The sequence below is a fragment of the Labrus mixtus genome, chromosome 13, assembly GCF_963584025.1.
Source record: "Labrus mixtus chromosome 13, fLabMix1.1, whole genome shotgun sequence".
NCBI lineage: Eukaryota > Metazoa > Chordata > Actinopteri > Labriformes > Labridae > Labrus > Labrus mixtus.
The window spans coordinates 24,902,283-24,925,723 of NC_083624.1; the positions used below are offsets into that span (position 1 = coordinate 24,902,283).

The 23,441-nt window shown below is 40.3% G+C and overlaps 1 protein-coding gene across 8 annotated transcripts in view; it reads left to right on the top strand.

Moving 5' to 3' along the window:
• The window catches only part of LOC132987338 (plakophilin-4-like), a 77,619-nt gene that overhangs the window by 45,296 nt on the left and 8,882 nt on the right, over nucleotides 1-23,441 (top strand). For 6 of the 8 annotated variants that reach the window (XM_061054339.1, XM_061054344.1, XM_061054340.1 and 3 more), the window contains 8 exons: nucleotides 1,664-1,690; nucleotides 9,773-9,943; nucleotides 12,291-12,501; nucleotides 13,861-13,993; nucleotides 15,836-16,049; nucleotides 21,641-21,824; nucleotides 22,431-22,548; nucleotides 23,212-23,403. In XM_061054339.1, coding sequence (XP_060910322.1) covers nucleotides 1,664-1,690; nucleotides 9,773-9,943; nucleotides 12,291-12,501; nucleotides 13,861-13,993; nucleotides 15,836-16,049; nucleotides 21,641-21,824; nucleotides 22,431-22,548; nucleotides 23,212-23,403 — 1,250 coding nt within the window. The remainder of the gene's footprint in view (nucleotides 1-1,663; nucleotides 1,691-9,772; nucleotides 9,944-12,290; nucleotides 12,502-13,860; nucleotides 13,994-15,835; nucleotides 16,050-21,640; nucleotides 21,825-22,430; nucleotides 22,549-23,211; nucleotides 23,404-23,441) is intronic. The other 2 variants (XM_061054341.1, XM_061054342.1) reach the window with 1 other exon arrangement.

The following is a 23,441-nucleotide window of genomic DNA, read 5'->3' on the forward strand; positions in this document are numbered from 1 at the left end:
TGACACAGGCTGTAAATATTTGGACAGTGATACATATCTGTAGACGTGTTGTTGGCTCAATGCTTAAAAGAAAACTAGCTGTGCAAGAAGTGGTTGTCTGGGAGAGTAGCCAAAACATAATTTCTGCAAGATGACAAATATCAACTACAAGAGAATCACAGACTGCTAATATTAGCAGGTTTTTCTTTCAGCAACATAAGAAGAAACCAAAGCAAAGTAGCCCTCTATGTCATTGGAAATGGAATATCCCATATGACTGTTGACTGTGGTAAAACTGTAGAAATATTGCATTTTACATTTCCAGTGAACTCTGAAAATTGTACGTTTTCTTAATTGTATTGCATTATTGTGAGAAGTTTAACCAAGGGAAGTCAAAAACACATTTTGCAGCTGCAGTTTAGTTGCTTTCATTTTAGCAAGTTTATAAACAATATTGATTATTAAGTATTAGTTCTGTGAATGGAACAAGAGCTAGTTTGCATCAGTAAGTGGTAACGTAATCTTCAAATATATTAAAATAAAATATATGTAGATGTCTATGTTGCCCCTTTAGGCGCACCGTGGATAAGCCTCTGCAGTGTCTCCCTGTAGCCACAGTGATGGAAAAGAAGTGCTGCACCTTTGAATGTTTCAATTCACTTTAAAACCTCTCAGACAGCTCAGTTGACGAGTCCAAAGTAATATCCACCCTATGACGTCAAATCATTCATTTTTTACTGTTCCTTTGAACTATTTGTGTTTTGTTTTGTTTTTATTGCTGTGGTTTAGTTTATGTCCTAACCTTCAATCTACCAGAAGGTCCTCACTTTATTTCAAAATAAAAGCATGGCTGAATTCAAACAGCAAGCAAAGTACTCTCAGCAAAAGACAGTACAAAAAATTCAAAATAAAAGCCTACCAATTATTATTTTTAAATGCGAAAACATGGATTTCAAACATGCATTTAAAAATGGAATTAATCACAATTAACTATTGAAATTTCACGGTTAATCACGATTAAAAATGTTTTAATTGTTTGACAGCCCTGTAAGTAGTGAAATAAATAGGAAGGAAGAAGAAATTTCATTTACACATAATAGTGTTCCTTCCAAAGCTTTTATTTTCACGAGTGCTTTATCAGGGCTCTATAGTCGGTACTCCTCATGTAAAGTCTGCGGAGGCTATAAAGCTGCTCATGCCTCTGACTGTGTGTGTATGTAGGTGTGTGATCAAGAACTGTTGAAAAAATCATGAAGATAATAACTGGAGAACCTGCCTGAACCTGCTGGTCTGTCTTCTTTTTATTTAGGAGAAAGAGGCACAAAAAAAACTCTCGCTTATGTTTTCTATTTAAACAGGTAGTGTCCATAACTTGGGCCAACCAATTTAGAGAAAGAGCAAGAGGCCAGCTTGTGCTTTGTCCTGTAGATAAGAATGTGGCTTTGACAAACAATAAAAAGACACATAACATAGCACATAACACTTTTCTTATTTCTGTTATAGGTAAAGGTTTTTCAGCTGAGCGAGGAAATGAGAAAAGTAATTTAAAATTGCCGATAGCGGGTTTCCACCATAAAATCCAAGAACATTTTTGTTTGCCTTATTCAGCAAATCCCTGTATTATTGTTACAAGGTTAATGGACTGTTTTCTGCTTGACTTCCTGCTGCCTGGGGATATCCTCAGACGCCTTGGTTGATGATGAGGTTCAAGGTGAACACATTTTGTCACACTTTCCAATCATGCTCCGTGTGTTGTGTCTGCATGATGATACTGCATGTGCACATTGGTGTTTTGTTTGGTCTCTGTCAAATAATGGTATCCAGCAAATTATCACTTTTAATGTTAGTGTGATTTTCTTTCATATGTCACGCTACTTTGTGGTTAATTAACACTTTCTTCACAGTGGGGATTAAGGATGCAACGATACAGTCAGCCCAGGTTTCAATACGTACCTCAGTTTTTTGGTCACGGTTTTCGGTTTGGTTCTGACGACCCGGGCTGTTTGAGCTGATTGTTATGCCATTCTTTGGTGTTTTAGGCAACTTCTTCAGGAACAGCAAGGGGTTAAGATAATAAAAGAAAAACTACTGTAATTTTATTCCAAAAATTTTTCTTAATTTTACTTTTAAGCCAAACAACTTATCCATTTCTAGACGTTCATGGTGTTTGGTGTATCGTCTCAGTGAAAAGAAGTCAGCGTTTAAGTTGTGCCATGTAGACCTGCTGTACAAATAGGAATACATTTCAGTATTTTTAGATATATATTTACTTTGTCCTAGGGCTGGGCGATATGGACCAAAACTCATATCTCGATATTTTTTCGCTGTATGGCGATACTCGATATATATATGTATATGGATATGTCTTTTATTAACAGTCAGTTGCACAAGTTCAACATGTACATGAAAACAAACTACCTGTTTGTGAAATTAATTAATTTTCTGCATAACAAAATAAACATACTTGTGTGTTTCTTTATCCATTTAGTTTTTTGAGTTTGGCTCAGAGAGAGAGAGAGGAACAGGGTGAAGAGGGAGAGACAGTTAGATGAGAAATAGGTGAACTGGCAGCTCCACAGAAGACGTGTATATAACATTATTTTAATGCAACATGAACTAGATCGATATTAATGATATTGTCCTACCCTATATCTGGATTGAAAATATATCGATATATCTTAAAAACTCGATATATATCGCCCAGCCCCACTTTGTCCCGACACCACTGATTTGGAAGATGGCGATGCGTCCTCGTACTTGTGCCTCTCCTTACTGCTCGCCATGTAAAAGTAAGGTGTGTCCATTTGCACCAGTGTTTTCAGCAGGGCATAGTGATTGGATATTTACTCAGGGGAGGGGTTTTCTTATCCCAGCACATGGACTCACAGGCACACACAAACAGAGCCAATTCGGTGAGACTAGCTTCCAATGCTAGGAAGCTATCTGTACGCAAGGTACTGTTAACGAACGGTTCAAAATCATATTGAGAAAAGCATTGGCAGTGGGGATCTAATCTTTGATCTGACTTTTATGATTATACATTTAGGCTCTCATAACAAACATAAGCCCCCTTTTACACATCTCTATGTGAACATTTCATATTTTAATCTGAACATTTCCTGACATCCTCCAAGGGGGGTGCATTTGTAAAACATGACCTTTTCTAGACTTACTTCCTGCCAGCCCCGGGTACGATGTCTGAATGGGTAGGGGTGAGGACACCATCAACACCATGTGAAGTACACGGTAAAATGAAAGTTGCTGGAATAATCAGAGCCTGAAACTCCAGAAATGATTAAGACAATGTCTGTATTGCATGTGTGAAAGGGGCTTTATTGTATTTGTTATGAAATTATGACTGAACTATCTAAAGCCCCAGTTTGGTGTGCTAGTGCTAGCAATATATTTTCTCTCTAACACTCTTACTTTATATACAGTTCTCCTTACACAAATATTCATATTCTCTTCACCGGACTTCAGAACTCAAACCATTTTTAAATCAAGGAGGTTGTGTGACATCTTGTTGTCAGAAATCCTCATTTTGTGTGGATGCATTGGCCTCCTCTCCGACGTTCCTTTTCAGGCTCATTTGCAGGTTCTTGTTAGTCGGCAGTTATGTCACGCTGCTTTGAGTAATGATGGCTTAAGCAGACACAAATGGGTCTTCAGTCTCTGTCCTCTGAGCAGAGTTAGACACCAGCCTAGTTCTCCTCTTTATTTTGAAGAACATCCTTTTCATGTCCTCCTTCTCCTCTACTTCATCTTTTCTCACTCCTATCCTCTCTTCTTTCCTGTATTCATCACCTCCGTCCCCCTTACTGTCTCCCATTTTCTCACATTGACTTTAGTCGATCCTTACCTCAAGCACAGCTGTTTGTCAGTGTTTGTGAGCCAAAGTAGAAGGAAATGGGATAATCACATGATCAGGCTCGATAAAAAAGCATTTGGCAGATGACATCCGACAGCCTAACCTTGATATTGATGCTGTCGGGGTTTCCTGTCATTATATATTAGATGATTTTCTTTCTTCTTTCCTCTCTATTTATTTGCTCTGTCACACATTTTGAATTTTCCTTTTTCTTCTACTCAACTTCTATGGCTTTACTTTTATTTTTTCCTTAACTTTGTTGTGCTTTTTTCTCCTTTCTGCTCTTCATTTATACCTCCCACCTGCTCCCCTTTTTGCACCCTCATTGGCAGCAAGTCATGCCTTCACACTGCTACTGCGAAATAGAAAATGAAGACAAATTGCCCCTAATGTGCTCATTATACTCAGTGTCCATTTCAGAGCTGAGTGGGACCAAAATAAATAAGAGGAGAGGATGGCATGTCTACATGTTCTCAAACTGACAGCTAGGCCACAATGGTACTTTTAAGAGGGGTACATTCTATTTTTTACAGCTATTCTTACTTTTATGTGTAGCGATTTTCTGGTGTTTATTGCCAGTTCTCCTGTTTGTTTGGAGAAGGGGTTTGGAGAATTATTTTTGTTGAGGAATGCAGTCGGCTGCATCCATTTAAGTGTTTGTTTCTCCAGAGCAGGCGCACGCCAAGCCGCCACCGCCCTTCATCTAGCCTTTGCCAAGTGTAATCTGTTAAAGTCACAGTGAGAGGGCTGAGGGGGAGAATTAAATGACTATAACCCACCAGGAATGTGGGCCATTCATCCTCAATAGACAGCAGTATGTTATTTCTCCCTGACAATTTGCAGATGCTTTTAGAAGTGACTGCAGCTCTTCCATCGGGGGAGGAGAGTAAAGAAGACAGACGGATTAGTCTCCTCCTTAGGTTGTTTGAATGTTGCTACGTTCAGGAGTCAGGCTGCTGAGAGCAAGAGATACGCATGAAGGCTCCTGTGCCTGGGAGTTTCTGTCCCTCTCACTTGGTCACAGCTGTGCCAGAAGCTCTGCTCGTGTAGACAGGCTTTGCACGGGATGAGAAGCCTCTGGTGGTCCTAGACGGCCTCATTAACCCTCTTTTCATTCCCTACCCCCCCCCCCCCCCCATACCCTTCCCTGCTTTCTTCTTCATTACTCCCACCTTTTCTTATGTCTTCCCACAACCTCCTTTCTCTTCGTTTTCTCAACCCTCCTTTAAACCTTTGAACAAGAGAAGCAGAGCTGGTGTCCTGCCAAGCTGCTGCTAGTGACTATTGTGCGCAATGCCACAAAGTGAAAGGCTTTCTAGGCTTTTGAGTGTGCAGTTAGAGCATCCAGAAACGGCATAATTCAGTTTAACTCAGTTTTAGTCCTTACCCTGCACTGAAACATGTCAGACATTCTTGTTTTTGTTTATATGAAGATGTAGTGAATTGTTTATGCCTCAAGGCTGGTAGAGTATTTCAAAGAATCCATCGAGATGTCTGCTCACGTAAACCTGCAATATATCATGGAACCATAATGGTTGATTGAATGGAGCAAAAAACCACAAGAGAGCACACTTAAAACTAGGAGTGCCAAAAACCCTCTAAGCTGCTTTATAAGCATTTAGTGGCTCATTGCTTTTATTAAACAGTGCTGGAAAATCATTTCTTTTGAATGGCTGGTTGAAATGGTATAGATTTTTAGCAGGTGAGGAGATGAGATGAGACTGATGTTCAGCCAAGAAAATAAACAGCGCAGAGATGCCCACTGTAGCAGGGAGCTCGGTTTCTATTGTACCTGTTGCATAAAGCAGGCAAAAGAATAACAATTGTGTGTATGTGTGTAAAATTCCAAAAAAAAAAAAAAAAAAGATAATTACAACAAATATAACACAAAACCCAACAATAAATAGAAATGTATCGAAAGCTGTAAATAAACCAACACATTCAGGAAATAAAGGCTTCAGTGTGGAACTGGCCACCAGAGTCTTGTGTATAGCAACACAGATGTGCATGCTCACTTTGATTTAGTACAGTTGTATCTAAAAAGTAGTAGATCAAGTTAATGTGTGTCTTTACATAGCTTGATTTTGTGCAAAATACATCTATTGCTAGTTGAATAGAATCTATAAAACAACATTGTAAGGTGCTGATTTTTCTCAGTTTTCACATTTTTATGGTAATATATGTCAACTAGTCTCAACAAGTGCACAATCTGTGCTCTAGCTTTAAAACATTAACCCTTAATCTATTGTATATAATTCTCTTGTGCATTTGTTGTTGCTAAAGTGCTCATGATGGATATGCCGGGTCTTTGTAATATAACAATAAGTAAGGTCTTTTTACCTGCTCTTCTGTAATGTTAAAAGACAAAGAGTAAGGTCGAGATAACACTTGTTATGAGTTGACGCTATACAAATAAAAATGTATTGAATAAAAATTGATTGTTTGTTATCCAGCTAGAGGTCATCCTTATTCTGGCCCCACCATCTATCTCTAAAATCTTCCCTCGCTCTGGGAGCAGACGGCCTCACTTTGCCCCCAGAGGCTCTTACATATACATTATTATTTATTAATTTCCTCCGGCACAAACTGTGACAAGATCCCCTCATTTAGCCCGTTCTGCCTGAGCTCATGCAGTTGGAGAAAACCCAAGTGACGTTTGGAGACTCGTGAAATGTGCAGTGAGCGGTTATTTGCCAACTGTACACTGGTCCACTGGGCTTCACAGTTTAGTGAGCTTCACTCATGTGAGGTTTCACACAAACACAAAAACATAGATTACATTTTAAGCTGTAAAGATGACACTACGGTTCATCTGGGGATGATGTAGAGTAGACCAACAGGTTCTTTCAACCAGATTGTAATGGGCTTCACTGGACGGGCAATGTGAGCAGGAGGATCCAAGCTCTGCAGCAACAAGTACAAGGATCCTTACCCAACCTCCCACTAGTGTCCAAACCCACATCTCTGACATGCTGGACCAGAATATTGCTATTTATGTTTCCAAAATGTTTCGGAAATGAAAACAAAGTAGTGAAAAACATAGTGCTGTACCCTGTACTTTTTCAACGTGTTTGATGTGAGCATTTGTTCAAAAAGTATTTCAATCTCTTTTTCTTAACCCTTTAAGTCCACATTCTTTGAAAGGGGGTTGTGTGATGTCCTTGTCAGTAGTAGGTAAGGCACGGGAGCTAGGCTGTACCTCTAGTGGGGGACACTTAATTAAGCTCATTTAAAAAAAAGAAAGCGCTGCATATCAACAATGATGAAAGCTTAGAACGGTGTCAGTGCTTTACTTTGCCGCTAGCATTCCACTTCAGAGCACCATATACTTAACATGCAGCACACTGCTGCACTCAGCTGTTGGGGTCTATAGTATAGAAGTTTGAAAATTGGATTTTCCATACAGATAGTTCTATTGTGAACTTTGATATTACTGCATCCAAGTTCGAGATCATTTGAAGAAACAAATGTTTAAAGATTTTTCTGGCTGAAAGCACAGTCATGGCTGTAGAGTTTGTTATTCTAGCTCACTATCCTCTTCAAACTCTGACACATAGTGTATTTTCACAAGAGAAACATACTGTGGGTTGAGTCATTATGTAATTAAAGAACAAGCTGAAAACTTACTTTGAGGACATATTTCCATTCAGGCTTTTCTGGTTTTCCCATTGAATGTAGAAATCGAAGAAGGTCAGTAAAACATCAGCGTTCAGTACAGCAGGGAACTCAGGATGGTGAGTGATGCAGATTGCAGGCATATATGTGAGCGGCTGGTATCCTCTAATCCAGGAGGCTCCTGAAGTACGTTTTTTTTATCAAGTACCAATCTCAGCTCTCCAGCTCGTTGACATGGGCTCATAGTTTATATACCTGCACCACCAGGTAACTTAGGATCTGTCTTATCCTCCAGTTTCCACAGAAGTTTCCCCCCTCTCTCTTTCAGACCGGTTGAGTCTCCATCTGTAGAAGCTTTTCATCTGTAGACTTTGGTCCAAATAAGTGTCCTTTCTAAGGGACACTGAATAGCCTAGCGGTTAAATTGCCAGTCACATGTAATTCAATTTTTTCTATTTGGATGTATTTGTTGTCTTTGTTGTTGACAAATGTGGTGCACCTAAGTAGTTCTTAAGCAAAGTGGCTTGCTGATGGCAAAGTAAAGCACTGAACTGAAAGTGTTCTTGATATAGCATACACTTTCATCATCGGTGAAATTCAGGTTGGTTTTTATTTACATTTGCTAAATTAAGCAATAAAACTGTCCCCGTCTGTCATGTTGTATCGCTTAGCTTTCCGGCTTGCGCTTCTTCTTCTATTTTGACCTCAGAACTGAATCTGATGAATCTAGGTCTGAACAAAAACCTTTAAGTGGGACACTTGTACTAGAGTATTTGATGTTTTTATTCTCACCAATTGAGAATGTAGTGCAATGATTTTGAATGCAACAGACATCAGAACAGACAGGGTACCAGATTTGAATATGTCCTGCCTTTAAGCCCTAGCATGGATAAATTGTGGTGTGTTTGCGTTTTAACATTTTTAGACATTTGGAGGTAAATTGGAAAAGGGAGTGAAGGTGAAAAGATGAGCTGTTTATATGAAAGGACCAATTTCTCATTCTGCAGTATTGTTTCACTTTGGACTGATCTGAGTCAGGCAGGACTGTTTGCTTCACGCTGCCCACTCAGCAGGCTTTGAAAGTGACTTAATGGAGAGTAGTTTTAATTGGAGTACTCACCTCTGTTTCTCACCCCTTGTAAGTTTTATTCTGTGGCTTGTTAGAGAATTGCGTCTTATATCACACTTCCAACACTTCCCAATGTCTCCTTCGCCATCCTCTGATTGGCTCACAGTCTCAATGGACCCCTCTCTGCTCTGGTTAACCCTTGTTAGTGGCAAATTTAAAGCATTTGGTGCATTATATAGTTTTGCTTTTATTTATTCTTCTACAAGCAAAAGAATACACAATGAAAGAAAAACTCAACAGTCGCAGTTTGATTAACTTTATTAACCTATTAGAAGTCTTATCAAGCTTCATTTTGAGAACTGGACTGTTTTAACAAGTTGTAACTGAGAAGCTTTAACAGCTACACAGCTTTTTGAATAATGTGTATGTTGGTGGTCAGCTGGCTCTTTGCTGGACTTCAGTTGTTTTCATAATTTAGATTAACTGAAGACCAAAGGTAACACAGCTGGTCATCTTTGTTGGTGTTTTTTTTATTTCTAATATTTTTTATTTTGTTCTGTGGCTATTTTATCTTTATGCAGAATATAATAGTTTTTAAAAATGTTTTTAGTATCGTTGAGTAAATCAATTATATCAAATCCTGGTTTGTTATTCCACCCCTTGTAAGTTTTCACTGTTTCAATTAGTGTGAAACATCTTTAAAATACTTTTGACAGAGGTTCAGTGTGTGGGCTAAGTGCGTACATGACAGCTTTATGTAACACACACACACACACACACACACACACACACACACACACACACACACTGGTTTGCAAATTGGCTCTCCATAACTTTTGTCTTTCTTAAAAACTGTTTTTTTAAGAAATACACCTTCATTTACTACCTTAGTTTTCATATGGATACATCTGTAAGCATGCTGGTATAAATGTTGTATTATAATGCAAAAATACATCCCATTCTGTTTCTCATTGTTGCTTCTTCATTATGCTCTCTTACATGTTTAAGACAATTAACAATAATTGTTATTCTGAATATATTAAGATTAAAGAGCAGCTGAGCTCAAATCTATTCAGTGTTCTGCTCAATGGCACTTTAAGAGGACCAATGGGAGTTGATTGACTGATTTTTGCTCTTGCAGGGCTCAAATCTTTTACAATTCTGTGGTGAAGCTGTCCTGTAATCACTCGACCGTTCTGCTGCCAAACGTTTGTAGGCTAACTGCTCTCTTACATCTTCAGGAATGCGGAGCTCATATGCCAGTCAGCACAGCCAGCTGGGCCAGGACTTAAGGTCAGCCATGTCCCCAGACCGCCACATTGCCCCAATCTACGAGGATCGGACGTTTCAGGGCCCGCTGTACCGCAGCCCGAGCCACAACCAGCAGGGCACCCTCTACAGGAGCACCTCAGGTTGGTTCAACATTATTTACATGATAAAATTCTGCAAGCAATTAAAAAAAAAAAAAAAGCATGTATGAAAGATGACATCCATCCACAAAGAACAGGACACCATTGTAACAAACATGCAGGAAGAAAATGATTTGATATGAAAAAAAAAATCTATAAATGAATAAGTTTATATCTTCAATGCCTGCAATGCAAAAATAACATTAGAAATGTCTTGCTGTATTTATCTTTATATCCTTATCTAGCTTTTATTAGGATGTACTATGATCCTATTGCACTTAGCTAGCAAAAATAAGCACAATACAATAACTGATGATTTGAGACAGCTTATTACACTTTACATTAAATGAAGTAGTATTTATTATTCCCTCCCGCCCTGAAGGACATTCTGCAAGAATTCTGTTCTTTTTAAAGAAATGCACAAAAAACTGCTGAAACTTGGTCTGCAACCCTTTTTTTGGTCTGGAAAAAAAAGCAAAACAGGGAAACCCCCAACCAGAAATTAAATTTAGGTTTTGTTATTCTCCTTCTCCTAGTGCCCTCACTGCAACTTTCTGCAGCGAAGTCATAATCAGCAATACTTTTTGATTCTTAACATTTTCACGTCAATCTGAACAGAGCACTTTGTTCCTTTTGTCCTCGAATCTCTAAAAGGGTTTCCACTTAATCTTGACTTGACTCTCGGAAACACCATTTCTCTGCCCATCTGCCCTTTAGCACTACGTTGTTATGTCTTTCTCTCTTGCTTTCTATTTTTTCCTTCTCTCTGTCCCCCTCTCTTTCCCTTCCCTCCACTGTCGGGGAGGAAAGGGTGACACATGAGTTAATAGGCAGGCACTGATATGTCATCCTACCACAAAGGAGTCCATTACCTGTGTGACACACTGAGAATAAGAAGAGGGATGCAGAGGACAGCTTGGTTACCCACATCCACAGCCTGCTCACTTGCAGCTCTCCTGATGATGTTGGCATTCTCGTCTCATTATCCCCTCATGTCTCCGATACACATGCTTAGTTTGCACGGACACACACTCTCCATTAAGCCTTCTCCTTGGCACTCTGGAGATCTGCTTAGACTGATAAATTCACTAATAAATGCTATTGATGCTGTGAAGATGCCCCTTTTTTAATGTATTTATTCCTGCTAAATTTAGTGGGCTGAGATTGAGATGTTAAATATTGAGTTTTTATAAAAGCTATCTCTTTAGAATATCTAATTTGATTTAAACTGTTTTTCTGTATCTCTGCAGAGGCATTTATACATTTTTTTTTTTTTCCCTCTAGCTTGCGATGCACTTTTTTGTGCTATTGGAGCAAGACTGTTATGGTATCCTAGCAAGCTCCTTGGATGCAATTATGAGGAATGCAATCCAAATATTTCTAATAAAATTGCAAAGCTACATCATGTTGTTTGTGTTTTGCGTTCCAGTGTCTTTGGCTCGGTTATGTTGCATTTTGGGAGATAACCATATTGCAGGATGCTGATTCTGCCCAAACATAGCAGTGCACTGGTGTGAGAAATTGTGTTTTTGGAGCAGCCCCACAAGTTGACGTATTGCTCTCTGGGAGGAGGGAGTTTTGTGGGCACGCACATGCTCAGTCCCTTTGGAAGTCTGATAGAAATCTGACCAACGCAGCAGTCACACTGCCACACATCACGTGGCTCTGGTGAGAAGGAGCTTGTTTATGCAGTTCTGTGTGTTGTGACCCATTGTGTTAAAGAAGTGGGTCATTATATCACTTGGAGGAAAAGAGGAAAGATGACTGAAGCGAGATGCTGTGAGGCAGATTTTTTGACCTTGCCAGGACGGATTACTTTCCTGCATGTTTGTGATGTGTCATCTTTGCAAGTGTGTATCGTGCTGTTTTTTTGGAGCTGCTTTTTTGTTTTGCATTTCCTCTCTGCTGTATTTGGCAAAGTAAGAATCAAAATGCAATGGCACAAAGGAGCAAGGAGGCGGTGAAGAAAGCATTTGTGGATCATAGAGCAAGTTGTCCTCTTAGAAGAAAACAGCAGGATACCCCTGGTTAAACGCAATCTTGTAAAAACAAAACGGCAAGAAAACAGCCCCTTGAAGAAGAAGACGTCTGCTTAAAGGAACCATGGGAGCTGCGTTTTATCCTCGTTATTAATTGATTCCAGATTTTAAAATGTGCTGAGTCTGTCGGATTGGCCGCTTGTTTGTATTTTCTTTTGGTTCAAAGTTGTAGGTTCCCGCTATGCAAAGCTTAGAGTTGAGCTCAAAAAGGTCTGAAAGCTGCTAATCTCCACTAACACGGCTTTGTCGGCTCACTTAGTGTTTTTTTCTGTTTAAACTTTCAGTCTGAAGTTTTGTTTTTGGGCACACAGGTGTGGGAAGTCTCAAGCGGTCAGCCAGCCAGCGCAGTGCCATGATCTACCAAAGAAACAACTACGCTCTTAACACAACAGCAAACTACGCTGATCCCTACCGCACAGCAACGTACAGGCCCTCTGATCCAAACTACACTCGCCAGCCTGTTGTCATGGACGATGGTGCTACCCGCTCTCCCTCCATAGACAGCATTCAGAAGGATCCCAGGTAAGCAATGCTCATATTAGTGAAATCCTACGTTTCTTAACCATTAAATGGTTAGTGTAGTGTGGCAGTGAAGCAAGGGACTACTTATGCTTACAAGGCACGCCTGTTCTGCTGGGTCAACACAGGTTTCCTTTTACTATTCAAACATGGAGCCCCCCAGCTAGTCGCATGCAGCTCTAGCCTTTAAGCTTGCTTTACTATGCCTGGCCTTTTAACAATAGAGTCTCACACACACACACTGGGACTGCTGCGTCTGCTCTTGTCATACAGCCATGTGTAAACGCAGAGAGCAGATTGAACTCTTTTATAAACCCCTGACCTTGCACATTGGGAGCTTTGTTTTACACTGTGCATGTTGCTGTAGTGTAACTACTTGCAGCGATTGCACCCATGGGACCACTATGACCCCGGTCCATTCAGGAAGTTCAGAGAAGAAAAAAAAAATCCCCGAGAATATTTGAGAGGATTTCTGTCTTGGGAGATCTACCAGTGTATTTCTCATCTTTAGCTCATTGCTGTAATATCATTTTTTTTTTTTTTACTTAAGTCATTTTACAAGCCAGGGTTCTTGGTGCACATAATCACACTGAGAGGCAACAGCATATCTGCATCACAACACCGGTAATCTATTTTTATCACATAGTTTCTGTATGTGGCTGCAGATTAATTTTTTTAATCAGATAGGAGACAGAAGATATTGAAATAAATTCAGTTCCAATCGATATTCAACAGCGTATTTAGCTAAGAAATGATGCATCCCTGACCTATTTCATTTAATAGACTTCTCCGATTGTGATTTCACGATAGCGCCGTAAAGAAGCTTCTCCTTCATTACGTCTTTGTACAATCATATTAATTTTGCAATGGCGTAATATTGGTTTCCCAGTGTGTGAATTCACAGTGCCTTACGATGTTGCAGAAGCTCCAGTACAAATACATACACTCAGATATGCACACACACAGCACTGTTGTCCCCTGCTTGCTTCCCCTATCCCCGCTTGCCCCTTTAACGCCTCTGTTACTTCCTATGAAGGCAGTACAGAGGGTTTGGAGGTGGGAGGGGGGGTGGGTCCCTTCCCCCACATTACGCCTGTGTGACATTCACAGTCAAGGCGAAAGTCACAGGGACGTAAATATCGCACCTTGATCATGCATATGAATAGGGCTAATAATCCAAGTGTGAACAGAGTGGATTGATATATAAACTGGATGTCATTTCATTGGTTTGCCTGTTTGCCCTGAGGTGCCAAAGTATGCATATGGAGGGAAACTCTGCCGGGGCTTTTCAATTACACAACTTTGTTCCTGCTTCTGAGGTTGTGCTGATACCTTTCCAATCCTTCTCGTCTATTATTGTAGGGAGTTTGCTTGGCGTGACCCCGAGCTGACAGAGGTGATCCACATGCTGCAGCACCACTTCCCCTCAGTGCAGGCAAACGCAGCTGCTTACCTGCAGCACCTGTGCTATGGTGATAATCGAATTAAAGCTGAGGTAAGTACTAGACCACTGATCCCATTCTATCTGTAATGCTAACAATAGTACTTATCAAACATCTGTTCATTTATCAGTTAGTTGTGTCACTTTTAAAGAGAAGCTGCTGGTTTTTTTTTTACAACTTGGATTTCATTTTGTGGCTCTGGTCTTCAGCTCTATTGGATACAATGTCAGTGACTCATTAAATTACGGTAATTGGTGAAGTCTTGGAACAGGGCAAACATGCTAAAAATAGGTCCAATCATTCGCCAGATGATTAGGCAGACAAGCTGAGACTTAATCTGTAGCAAAACTGAGAGTAGGAAATTAGTGGTGCTAATAATCTCTCGCTATGCAGAAAATCTGTGAGCATGCAGAAAATCTGTGAGCATGCAGAAAATCTGTGAGCATGCAGAAAATCTGTGAGCATGCAGAAAATCTGTGAGCATGTACAATTACAGCAAAGTGTTGCAGTTCCACCTGAAACCACAACTGCTGCCCGAAAACACATTTACAAAAGACAGCGCCCTTTCCCTGAAGACACAATGTTTAGTTATGCTTTTAACTCATTTTAAAGACATGATCAATGCCTCAGACTCTCGTAATGCCACGCCTTTTCTTCTAGTTTGACTTCAAAGGGAAGCAGGTTTATATGGTTTGAACATAAATCCTCAAATTTTGTTCAAACCACGTCAGATTTACAATGTGAAAATAACTCCATGTTACTCATTTAACCTGCTGTTTGCTAATTGTTTTCTGGCTAACCTGGGTTTTTTTCCCCATACGCATTTCTCACATTCAGCTGTGTGCCTGTGTGTGAGATGCTTGAATATATTTGCCATGTTGCTGTGGATTTTAGTTGCTACAGACTTCAGGAGAACTTTACAGCGGATGGTAGTGTGCTTGAAGCCGGACAGCTTCCAACTGCAGGGCATTTACTGTAGAAAAACTCCTGAATTATAGAACTGCAAGGGAGCGAGTTAAAGTTCAAAAATGGAATTCACAAAGCATCATCTGAAACCATGAATTTAAATACATTTGTTAAAATGTTTTATCGCCCAGCTCTACCATTCAGTTGACATCATTTGTGTTTTTGAGTGAGATGAACAGATTTTTTTCTCCATTAGGATATACTGTTATCGGATACAGTATATGGTTATACTTAAAGTTTTCTCAAAGGCCATTCTGCAAAACTAGAAAAAATCCCATCATCCTCAGCTGTGGTTTGTGTTCATTTCTAAGGAAAGGGCTGGTTTTGTTTTTGCACCATATTTGAGCACATTTTATAAATTTACACAAAGATGTGTTGGTGCTCAGCCCTCAAGACACATTCACTTTGCTCACTTATGCATCAATAAATAAATATAAATAAAAAAATAAACAAAGAACAAGATAAGCCCCTGATTCCATCCTTTTCTACTTTTTTTAAATGTTGAAAGGAGAAGCTGAGGTTTGAAAAAAGTCACACAAACAGGAATAAGAAATAAAGATGTATTTTTTCAGATGCAAAATTCCAACATATTCTAAAGTTATAAATACTATGAAATCAAGAAGAGGAAACTTTGCTCTTTATAATTTGACAATTTTTTTGTCCCAGTATGCCTCTTTCTTCTTCAGAGAATGTAAATAAGTCTTCCACTCTGCCATCCCCTGTGGTCTTTATGGCCATAGATTTGCATTACTTTTCCTAATAATTTATATCTGGTCTGAATAATTCTCGACATGGAGATTATATTGCCAAATGAATAAATGCATGACATTGCTCTCGGCAGGATATGAGCTAAAATAAAATGCTGTTAGGGGAAGGTATCTTTTCCCCCACCTGACAGTGGTGTATGATATCATTCACGATGTCCACAGGTGTGTCGACTGGGAGGAATTAAACATCTGGTGGATCTGCTAGACCACAAGGTTCTTGAAGTTCAGAAGAACTCTTGTGGAGCTCTGAGAAACCTGGTTTATGGCAAAGCCATGGACGAAAACAAGACGGCTGTGAGGAACGCAGGAGGAATCCCAGCTCTGCTCCGCCTGCTCAGGAAGACTGTCGATGCAGAAGTGAGGGAGCTTGTCACAGGTAAGTCACAAATATATGTGCACTTTATAAAATGTGACGTGGATTATGAGCTTGATAGTTTTTACCCTTTGAGAACTGGATTATTGAAGGAGCAACATAATAACAATAAGCAATAATAACCAGGTCTACATATCAACCTAGAGGTTACATGTCAGTGCTGAGGGATTAATATATGACCAAAATATTATATTTTTAAGTCCTACATCACACCATTGGTTCATCAGGGAGAAGGCTTGATACTGTTACATATAAACCAGTAAAAGTCAAAACTCCAATATGGTAGAATGTAATTTCAACTGGTTAAAACAAAATCACTTTGAGCCAGCCCTGTTGATTTCATGTTAAAAAGGCTTGCCGTCTTCAAGGAGGCTTTTCCCTTAAGTTGCTGCTACTACTGCTGTCACTTCTGCTTATGATAAAAGCAAAGACATGAAACCACTTCTCCACAGCATCATATTCTGTATTACTGAGGCTGCACAGAGCTTTAGCTGATTCTCTGTCTGGAAACAACCATCTCTGACAGAGTGCATGTCAGTCTCCTCCTTTCTGCATTACGCTGCGGCTGCTCAGTAGTGTTTGTGTGTCGTCTGAGCTCTTGCAAACAGGGTTTAAATCCATGTTGTTTAGGATCAGGGTGGAGCACTACAGAAATAAGCAAGCTGAGACATTTGGCTCCCAGGTGGCTGAGTCAGCTGTTTGTGCTCCACTACAGCCCCCGCTGTAACATAGTCTCATGTTACAGTCCAGTGGTCCCCCTGAGGAATACAACACAACCTAGTAACAACACAACACTCTGTGGGATCCATATATTGTCCAGGAGGAGGTTGTATTCTGTATCCTTTTAAAAAATATGTTCACTTTGCTGAAAACATAAAACAGATAAATTCAATTTTACAAGTGCACTCAGGTACACAGTCTCTTTTCACACATAGGTTAGCAGGAGTTATTGGCCCCTAAATGCAACACTAAGATATCCTTTTCCTTCTCCTTACTTCGCATTTCTAAAGGTTGTACAGCCAAGTGTTGCTCAGAGTAAGCACCTTTAATTTCAGCTCTGTGTAAATTTTCCCCTTTCATCTACTAGCCCGCTGTGGCTAATTGTGAGAGCAGGCCCCAGGATAAGGAGCAATTAGAGAAGGTCAGCAGTGCACCATCACCTCTGGTTAATTACAGCTGATGAGAACAATCCACTTAAAGAGCTTTCAGCAGATGACAAGAGTGTCCCTCACCGGAGCTTTAAGTGGAGGAGACAGAAAGCATTCACTCACCAGCAGCTCCTTTCTTCTTGAAACATGTTTTAAAGCAGCATCAGTTGGTAAGGAAGTCAGCCAGGTGTTTGTTCTACAAGAGGCTTTGCGGCTCCTATTGTGTCTGTGGCTCCGGCTCGGCTCCTCTGGGAGGTCCAGGTGTCACCTGTGCCTTATTGGAACAGGCTGCAAGAACAGGCCTCCCCCAGCTCCGGGTCAGAGGTCATGTTTTGAGGAAACCCTTACCTGCCTAGTCGTCTCCCAGCAGTTGTTGTGGTTATTGCACTTTCCTCAAAACAGTCTGTTCAGATCAAGAGGCCAAGCGGCACAGCTCTGCCATTAGATCCAATACTGTGGTCAACTCACAAAAGCAATGTTCTGTTACTCTGTGTTTCGATGTGATCAGTCTACTTTTCTTTGATTTTCATTTGCTTTTCAAACTTCACAGCATTCATAGTAAACATTTTAGAGATTTTACTGGTATTCACTCAAACCCATCAATATTCACAACTGTTGCTCATAATGATACATTTCTGGATGCTGTATGTCTTAAAATCCTTCTTAAGAAGATCCTAAGGAAAGACTAAGCAGGTTCATGAAACTGTTCTTAAACTGAATTGTTTGCACCTGTGTTTTTACATTGATGATAGCCATGTCATCAACGCTGGAAGCTCATGTCTGTAGTTCCTAATTAGCATGGAAAACGCCCCTTTAATGCCCATATACGGGCATAAGACTGCAGGGCTGTAAGCAAACGCAGAAGTCCCACAGGATTAAAAAGTGAAGCCAAGAGATGTGGGGAATGGGTAAATTAAAATCTAACAATGATTTATTTTTATTTTTTAGACCTTGAAATATGAAGTGCTCTGTCTCTTAAACAGTATCTGTTTGCAAACTTTCATTATTGTAAAAAGTGAAACTCCTTTGAATTTCACATGAAAAGAGAAGCACACAGAATGAGCTGCTAAATGTTGGCACTTGGCAATTGATTGCTCTGTGTTGTTTGAGTACAAAAAACTAAGGACCTCTTGAAGAAAAGAAAAATGAAATAATTATTTTATAAATTATTTATTAAATAAATCCAGTTATAGCCGTAAGAAACAATTAATAGATTTCACCACAAGTGGGAGAAAATTAGGAACACCCACACTAGACTCTAAAATACACACCAAGCTGCTTGTCTGAGTCGATGCTGCATTGACAAGTTTCCAGCCCAACTCCTGAAACCCTAAAGGTTAACTGGGTGGTTTTTGAATGATCAGCAGCTTTTCATAGAAAATAAATAATGCCAACCCAGTTATAAGACCTGGCAAAGTTGATGACGCGCTGACCCGAAGTTTCAAAGAGAAAGATTGTCAAAGGAGCCGTCTGACATTTCGGTAATGAACCAACAGAAGATCAATTAAATGCTGCCATATTGGAAAAAAAAGAAACCAACATTTCTACGAGCCTTTGCATGGTCAGAGTTACACAAAGCCTTGTGGGTATTTGAGTCATTAGAATAATTACAACTAGTACAACTGAAGTCATTTTCTACAAATGTCATCCAAACATTTTAAGCATGTTGTACCTTTGGTGCTAGACTGCTCAGGGCCTGATGTGTAATTATGACAAAAATGTGATCAAATTATCACTGCAGGCCTGAGCTACTGAGAACAATTCTGAACAAAAAGAACATTGGAAACCTGTTTTGGAATAGAAAACAGGCTTTACAATTTCACCAATGCAGTAGATTGAGGGAACTACTTCAGATCCATCACAACGTGGACTTAAATGAACTTGTTGGACAAAAGCTGACATCAGAATCTTTCAACCCATACTGTCTGTTATAGCGCTCTCCTTCCACTTTTCTTTTACATCTCTTTACCTGACATACCTCTGACATTCATCTACAATATATACTGCTGCTTTGTAAGAGAAAATACATCATCATTAATCACAAGTTGTAATTCAGCCTATTATTCTCATGCCTTTTAGAATCTTTTTCAGTAGTGTCTTTATATGCACATTATGTAAAATAAGGAATGTGTATTAAAAGTTCTAATCAATACTGTAAAGGTTAGCTTAGTTCAGTCTGTAATGTTGCTTTTAACAGAAGAGAACTAAATTGGTGGTGAAAAACGAGGTAGTATTGCGATAAATGGGTCACATTATTGATTTTCCTTCTTGAAAAAAAAAAACAGGAAAGGTTTGCAAATGCATTGACGAAAGCAGTGGGCAAATCTATCCAGTTTCAGTTCAGTTACTTCTTATACCAATGCCTCAACAGCTGTTTGAGACCAGGTTCATATTTTCCTCCATTTTCTATTTCTTTATCATCTCCTTCCCCTCCTTGTTCTCTCCGGGGTTTAGCTGTGGATAGACTATTGGCGCTGGTGTCACGGCAGTGTTTACAAAGGGTCAGTGTTTCAAAGCCAGGCCAGGTCACCTGAGAACATGTCACTGAGCAGAGAACACAGATTAGGACTGTTCACACACACACAGCCACACATACACACGTCTGTTCAATCCGACTGACGGATATGACTTATGGGTATTGCCGCTGTTGTTGCTCAACTGTCAGTGTTGTCAGTCACACCTCAGTGAATTTGCCTGTTGATTTCTCCCGCATGCCATCGCCTCTATAGTAGCAACCAGAAATCCTGGAGAGAATGTTAATTTCTACAAATTGACGTAGGAGAGGGTATGGAGGAACTTTTCATAGAGAGGGAGTGCATTGTGGAGGTTTAAGGACCAGGGAGATTGGTCGGCAGTCGGAAGAATTTTTGTTGTTTTGCATTCTTGGCCCTTTTTCTTGTGTGTACGAAAATCCCATGAATAAGGCAAACGCAGACCTTGATGTGCTTGCACAATAGGGTATGATTGAAATTTATCCCACTGTCTGCACAGAGCAGAGCCATCAGCCCACCTGATGCTCCGCTTTTTCGGCATGCAGTCCCATATGCACTGCTGGCAAACTGACAAGGAGCACATGCTGCATCTTAACTTTTGAGAGTCGAGTATCACTCGACTCTCAGCTTTCTCTTTTTATTTTGGAAAACCAGAAGTGAAATGATGAAAGTTCACTTAAGGATTTGAATGGGTTTTAAAGCCCTTTGATGTAGTTTCAATAAGGATAATGGGAAATGAAACGACTGTTGATTAAATGACTGTCAGCGATGCCGCTTGGCAGTCGCATATGCATTTATATAGCTTCTTGCCAACAGCGTGTCTGAATTGGACTCCCTGGGCAATATTATAGACTCTTATCGCTGCTAGTGGCTCAATTAGAGAGAGGAGTAAGCGTGCTGAGAGGAAATAAAAAATGAGGTCATCTTCATATGCGGTGGTCTTGCGTAGAAGGTACAGATAAACACATGCATGAGTTAAAAATAATATCAAGGCCCATTCTCTTTGTCATATTGTGTTCAGTATTTACAGACTAAGGTTAGTCATTTTAAAACATAAACAAAGATTTCAGAAGCAACCAAATGTGGACAATTAACACACATTCACTCTGTACATTGCATAGGTTAGTAGTTTTATTGAGGTAGTATTTTTTAAGCATAAGCAATGTAAACCCTGTGTATTTACATTAGATTCCAGCTGGTGCAGCATTAGCCTCCTCCAAGGTTGTTTGTGCCCAGCAGAAGTCAGCCTTCAGTATAAGCCGAGCAGCTAGAGGCAGCTAATTAGAAGAACATGCTACATGCTGGCTAATCCTTGACAGATGCAGCATCAAAGGCTGCCAGGACTGTGCATGGTTTTCATTGGGTACCAAAAGTATATTTGAATTGAGTGAAATGATGGCATAATTTCTAAAGCCGTTACATTATTGATGTTTCATTTCCAATGACTGAGCCTCTGCCATACGGATCTCCACCCTGTCCTCTTTCTTTTTTTCATTTCAAGCTAATAATCTTTGCCCCGAGGATATTCTACTCAGATGGAATTTGATGTGAATGTCTGATGCCTTCATGCTAGATCTCTTGATTCATCTGTGAATGGGAGGATTTTCTCTGTGTGTGTGTGTGTGTGTGTGTGTGTGTGTGTGTGTGTGTGTGTGTGTGTGTGTGTGTGTGTGTGTGTGTGTGTGTGTGTGTGTGTGTGTGTGTGTGTGTGTGTGTGTGTGTGTGTGTGTGTGTGTGTGTGTGTGTGTGTGTGTGTGTGTGTGTGTGTGTGTGTGTGTGTGTGTCTTGTTTGTTTTTATATGTGGACCCTTCCATACACACACTGAGCTATTAAAAGCCTTTGTTGATGGTTTCTCAAGCGGGTTGCCCTAACTGCAAACGACAGCTGACACAGCTTGAGGTTTGCTTGCTTTTTTTCCTCAATGCCTGAGTTAGCGTGCTGGTGTCTCCCTAGGGGTGCTGTGGAACCTGTCGTCATGTGACAACGTCAAGATGACAATCATTCGGGACGCCTTAACGACTCTGACCAACACTGTGATCATCCCTCACTCTGGATGGAGCAGCTCGACCTTTGACGATGACCACAAGCTGAAGTTTCACTCCTCCCTCGTGCTGAGGAACACCACAGGCTGTTTGAGGTAAACCACCTGATGAGCACACTGGGCTCTAGCACCCTTGTGTGGACAACTGATGCTACTGCATTGATTTTGTTAGAGCTCCCGCCCTTGCTCTTAAAATAGATTCTACATGTTTTAAGTTGTCTTTTAAGAGACAAATCCATTTCACATTACATTGCTAATATCTGAGTAGTGTATTTTTGTCATACAATGGGGTTTAATAAACAGCATGAATTACAAATTTAAATTGTGTATTGTTGTGTATGCGTGCATGTGTGTGCGTGTCCGTGTATCTCTGTGCCCACATTTACCTTTATTTACTCGGCAACATGCTGTAATGACTCGAGTCAGACCACACACACACTTCATACATTATGGATGATGTCTGAGGATGACAAAACCCACATCACACACTCATGTGGGACACAAAACACACACACGCATATGCTCATTAGGTTGTTGAGCAAAGTCACAAATCAAAGGCTTAATTTATTTGTGTGTGTGTGTGTGTGTGTGTGTGTGTGTGTGTGTGTGTGTGTGTGTGTGTGTGTGTGTGTGTGTGTGTGTGTGTGTGTGTGTGTGTGTGTGTGTGTGTGTGTGTGTGTGTGTGTCTGTACGTGTCTAAAGGAATCTGAGTTCAGCTGGTGAAGAAGCCAGAAAACAGCTGCGCTCTTGTGAGGGTCTGGTTGACTCACTACTCTACGTCATCAAAGCCTGTGTAAACACCTCTGACTTCGACAGCAAGGTACCAGGACTACACACTCTCACATACACAAACACACATACACACTTAGCCAGGAGAAGGAAACATGCAGCCACATGATAAGAAGCTGAGGGGGAATTGTATTTTACTCCATTGTAATCATTGAATTGCTGATGTTTAAATGGTCCTCAATGCATCAAGCAGGGACTATTTCATGCACTCTGTTGCCTGAAGAAAAACACATGTATGCTCACAGTAGACTTTCAGAATCTAAAGGAGATTATCATTGACTTTTCTATGGTAGTGATCTCCCAGGATCATATTTTCAAGTGTAAAATGGAAAGTCAAGTGTCTCATCAGTAATGTAGAAATCTCATCACTTGGGAATTCGGCCCCTTGAATTTGTCAAACTTATTTGCCCATTGACATTCTGTGAGCAGAGCCTGTAGAGAACTCAAACAGCGTGGAATTGAATCCATTTTCTCTGGTGCAGATATTCTTTCTAACTGGAGACCCTTGGGTTCCATAACTAATTGATTTGTAACACAGGGAATAGCAGGCCTGTGTACCACACACCGGCTGTAGATACTGTAGCGTGCTGCACTGAGTTTATTGTGTTGTAGCTTTTGTCATGGTGATTTACAAAGCTGCTGTAATAACTACCCACACCAAACCCCCCCCTGTCTCCTTCCACCCTGGCACCAGATTGTGGAGAACTGTATTTGCACTCTAAGAAACCTGTCATATCGTCTGGAGCTGGAGATACCGCCATCCCGACTGACGGGGGGGCAAGAGCTGGATGGCTTATTGGGCAGTGAGTCTCCCAGTAAAGAGATGGACTCAAGTTGCTGGGGCAGGAAGAAAAAGAAGAAAAAAAAGAGCTTGACTGAAGACACAGTGAGTGTTGTTCTTGTTTTCTAGTATCAGAGATGTAT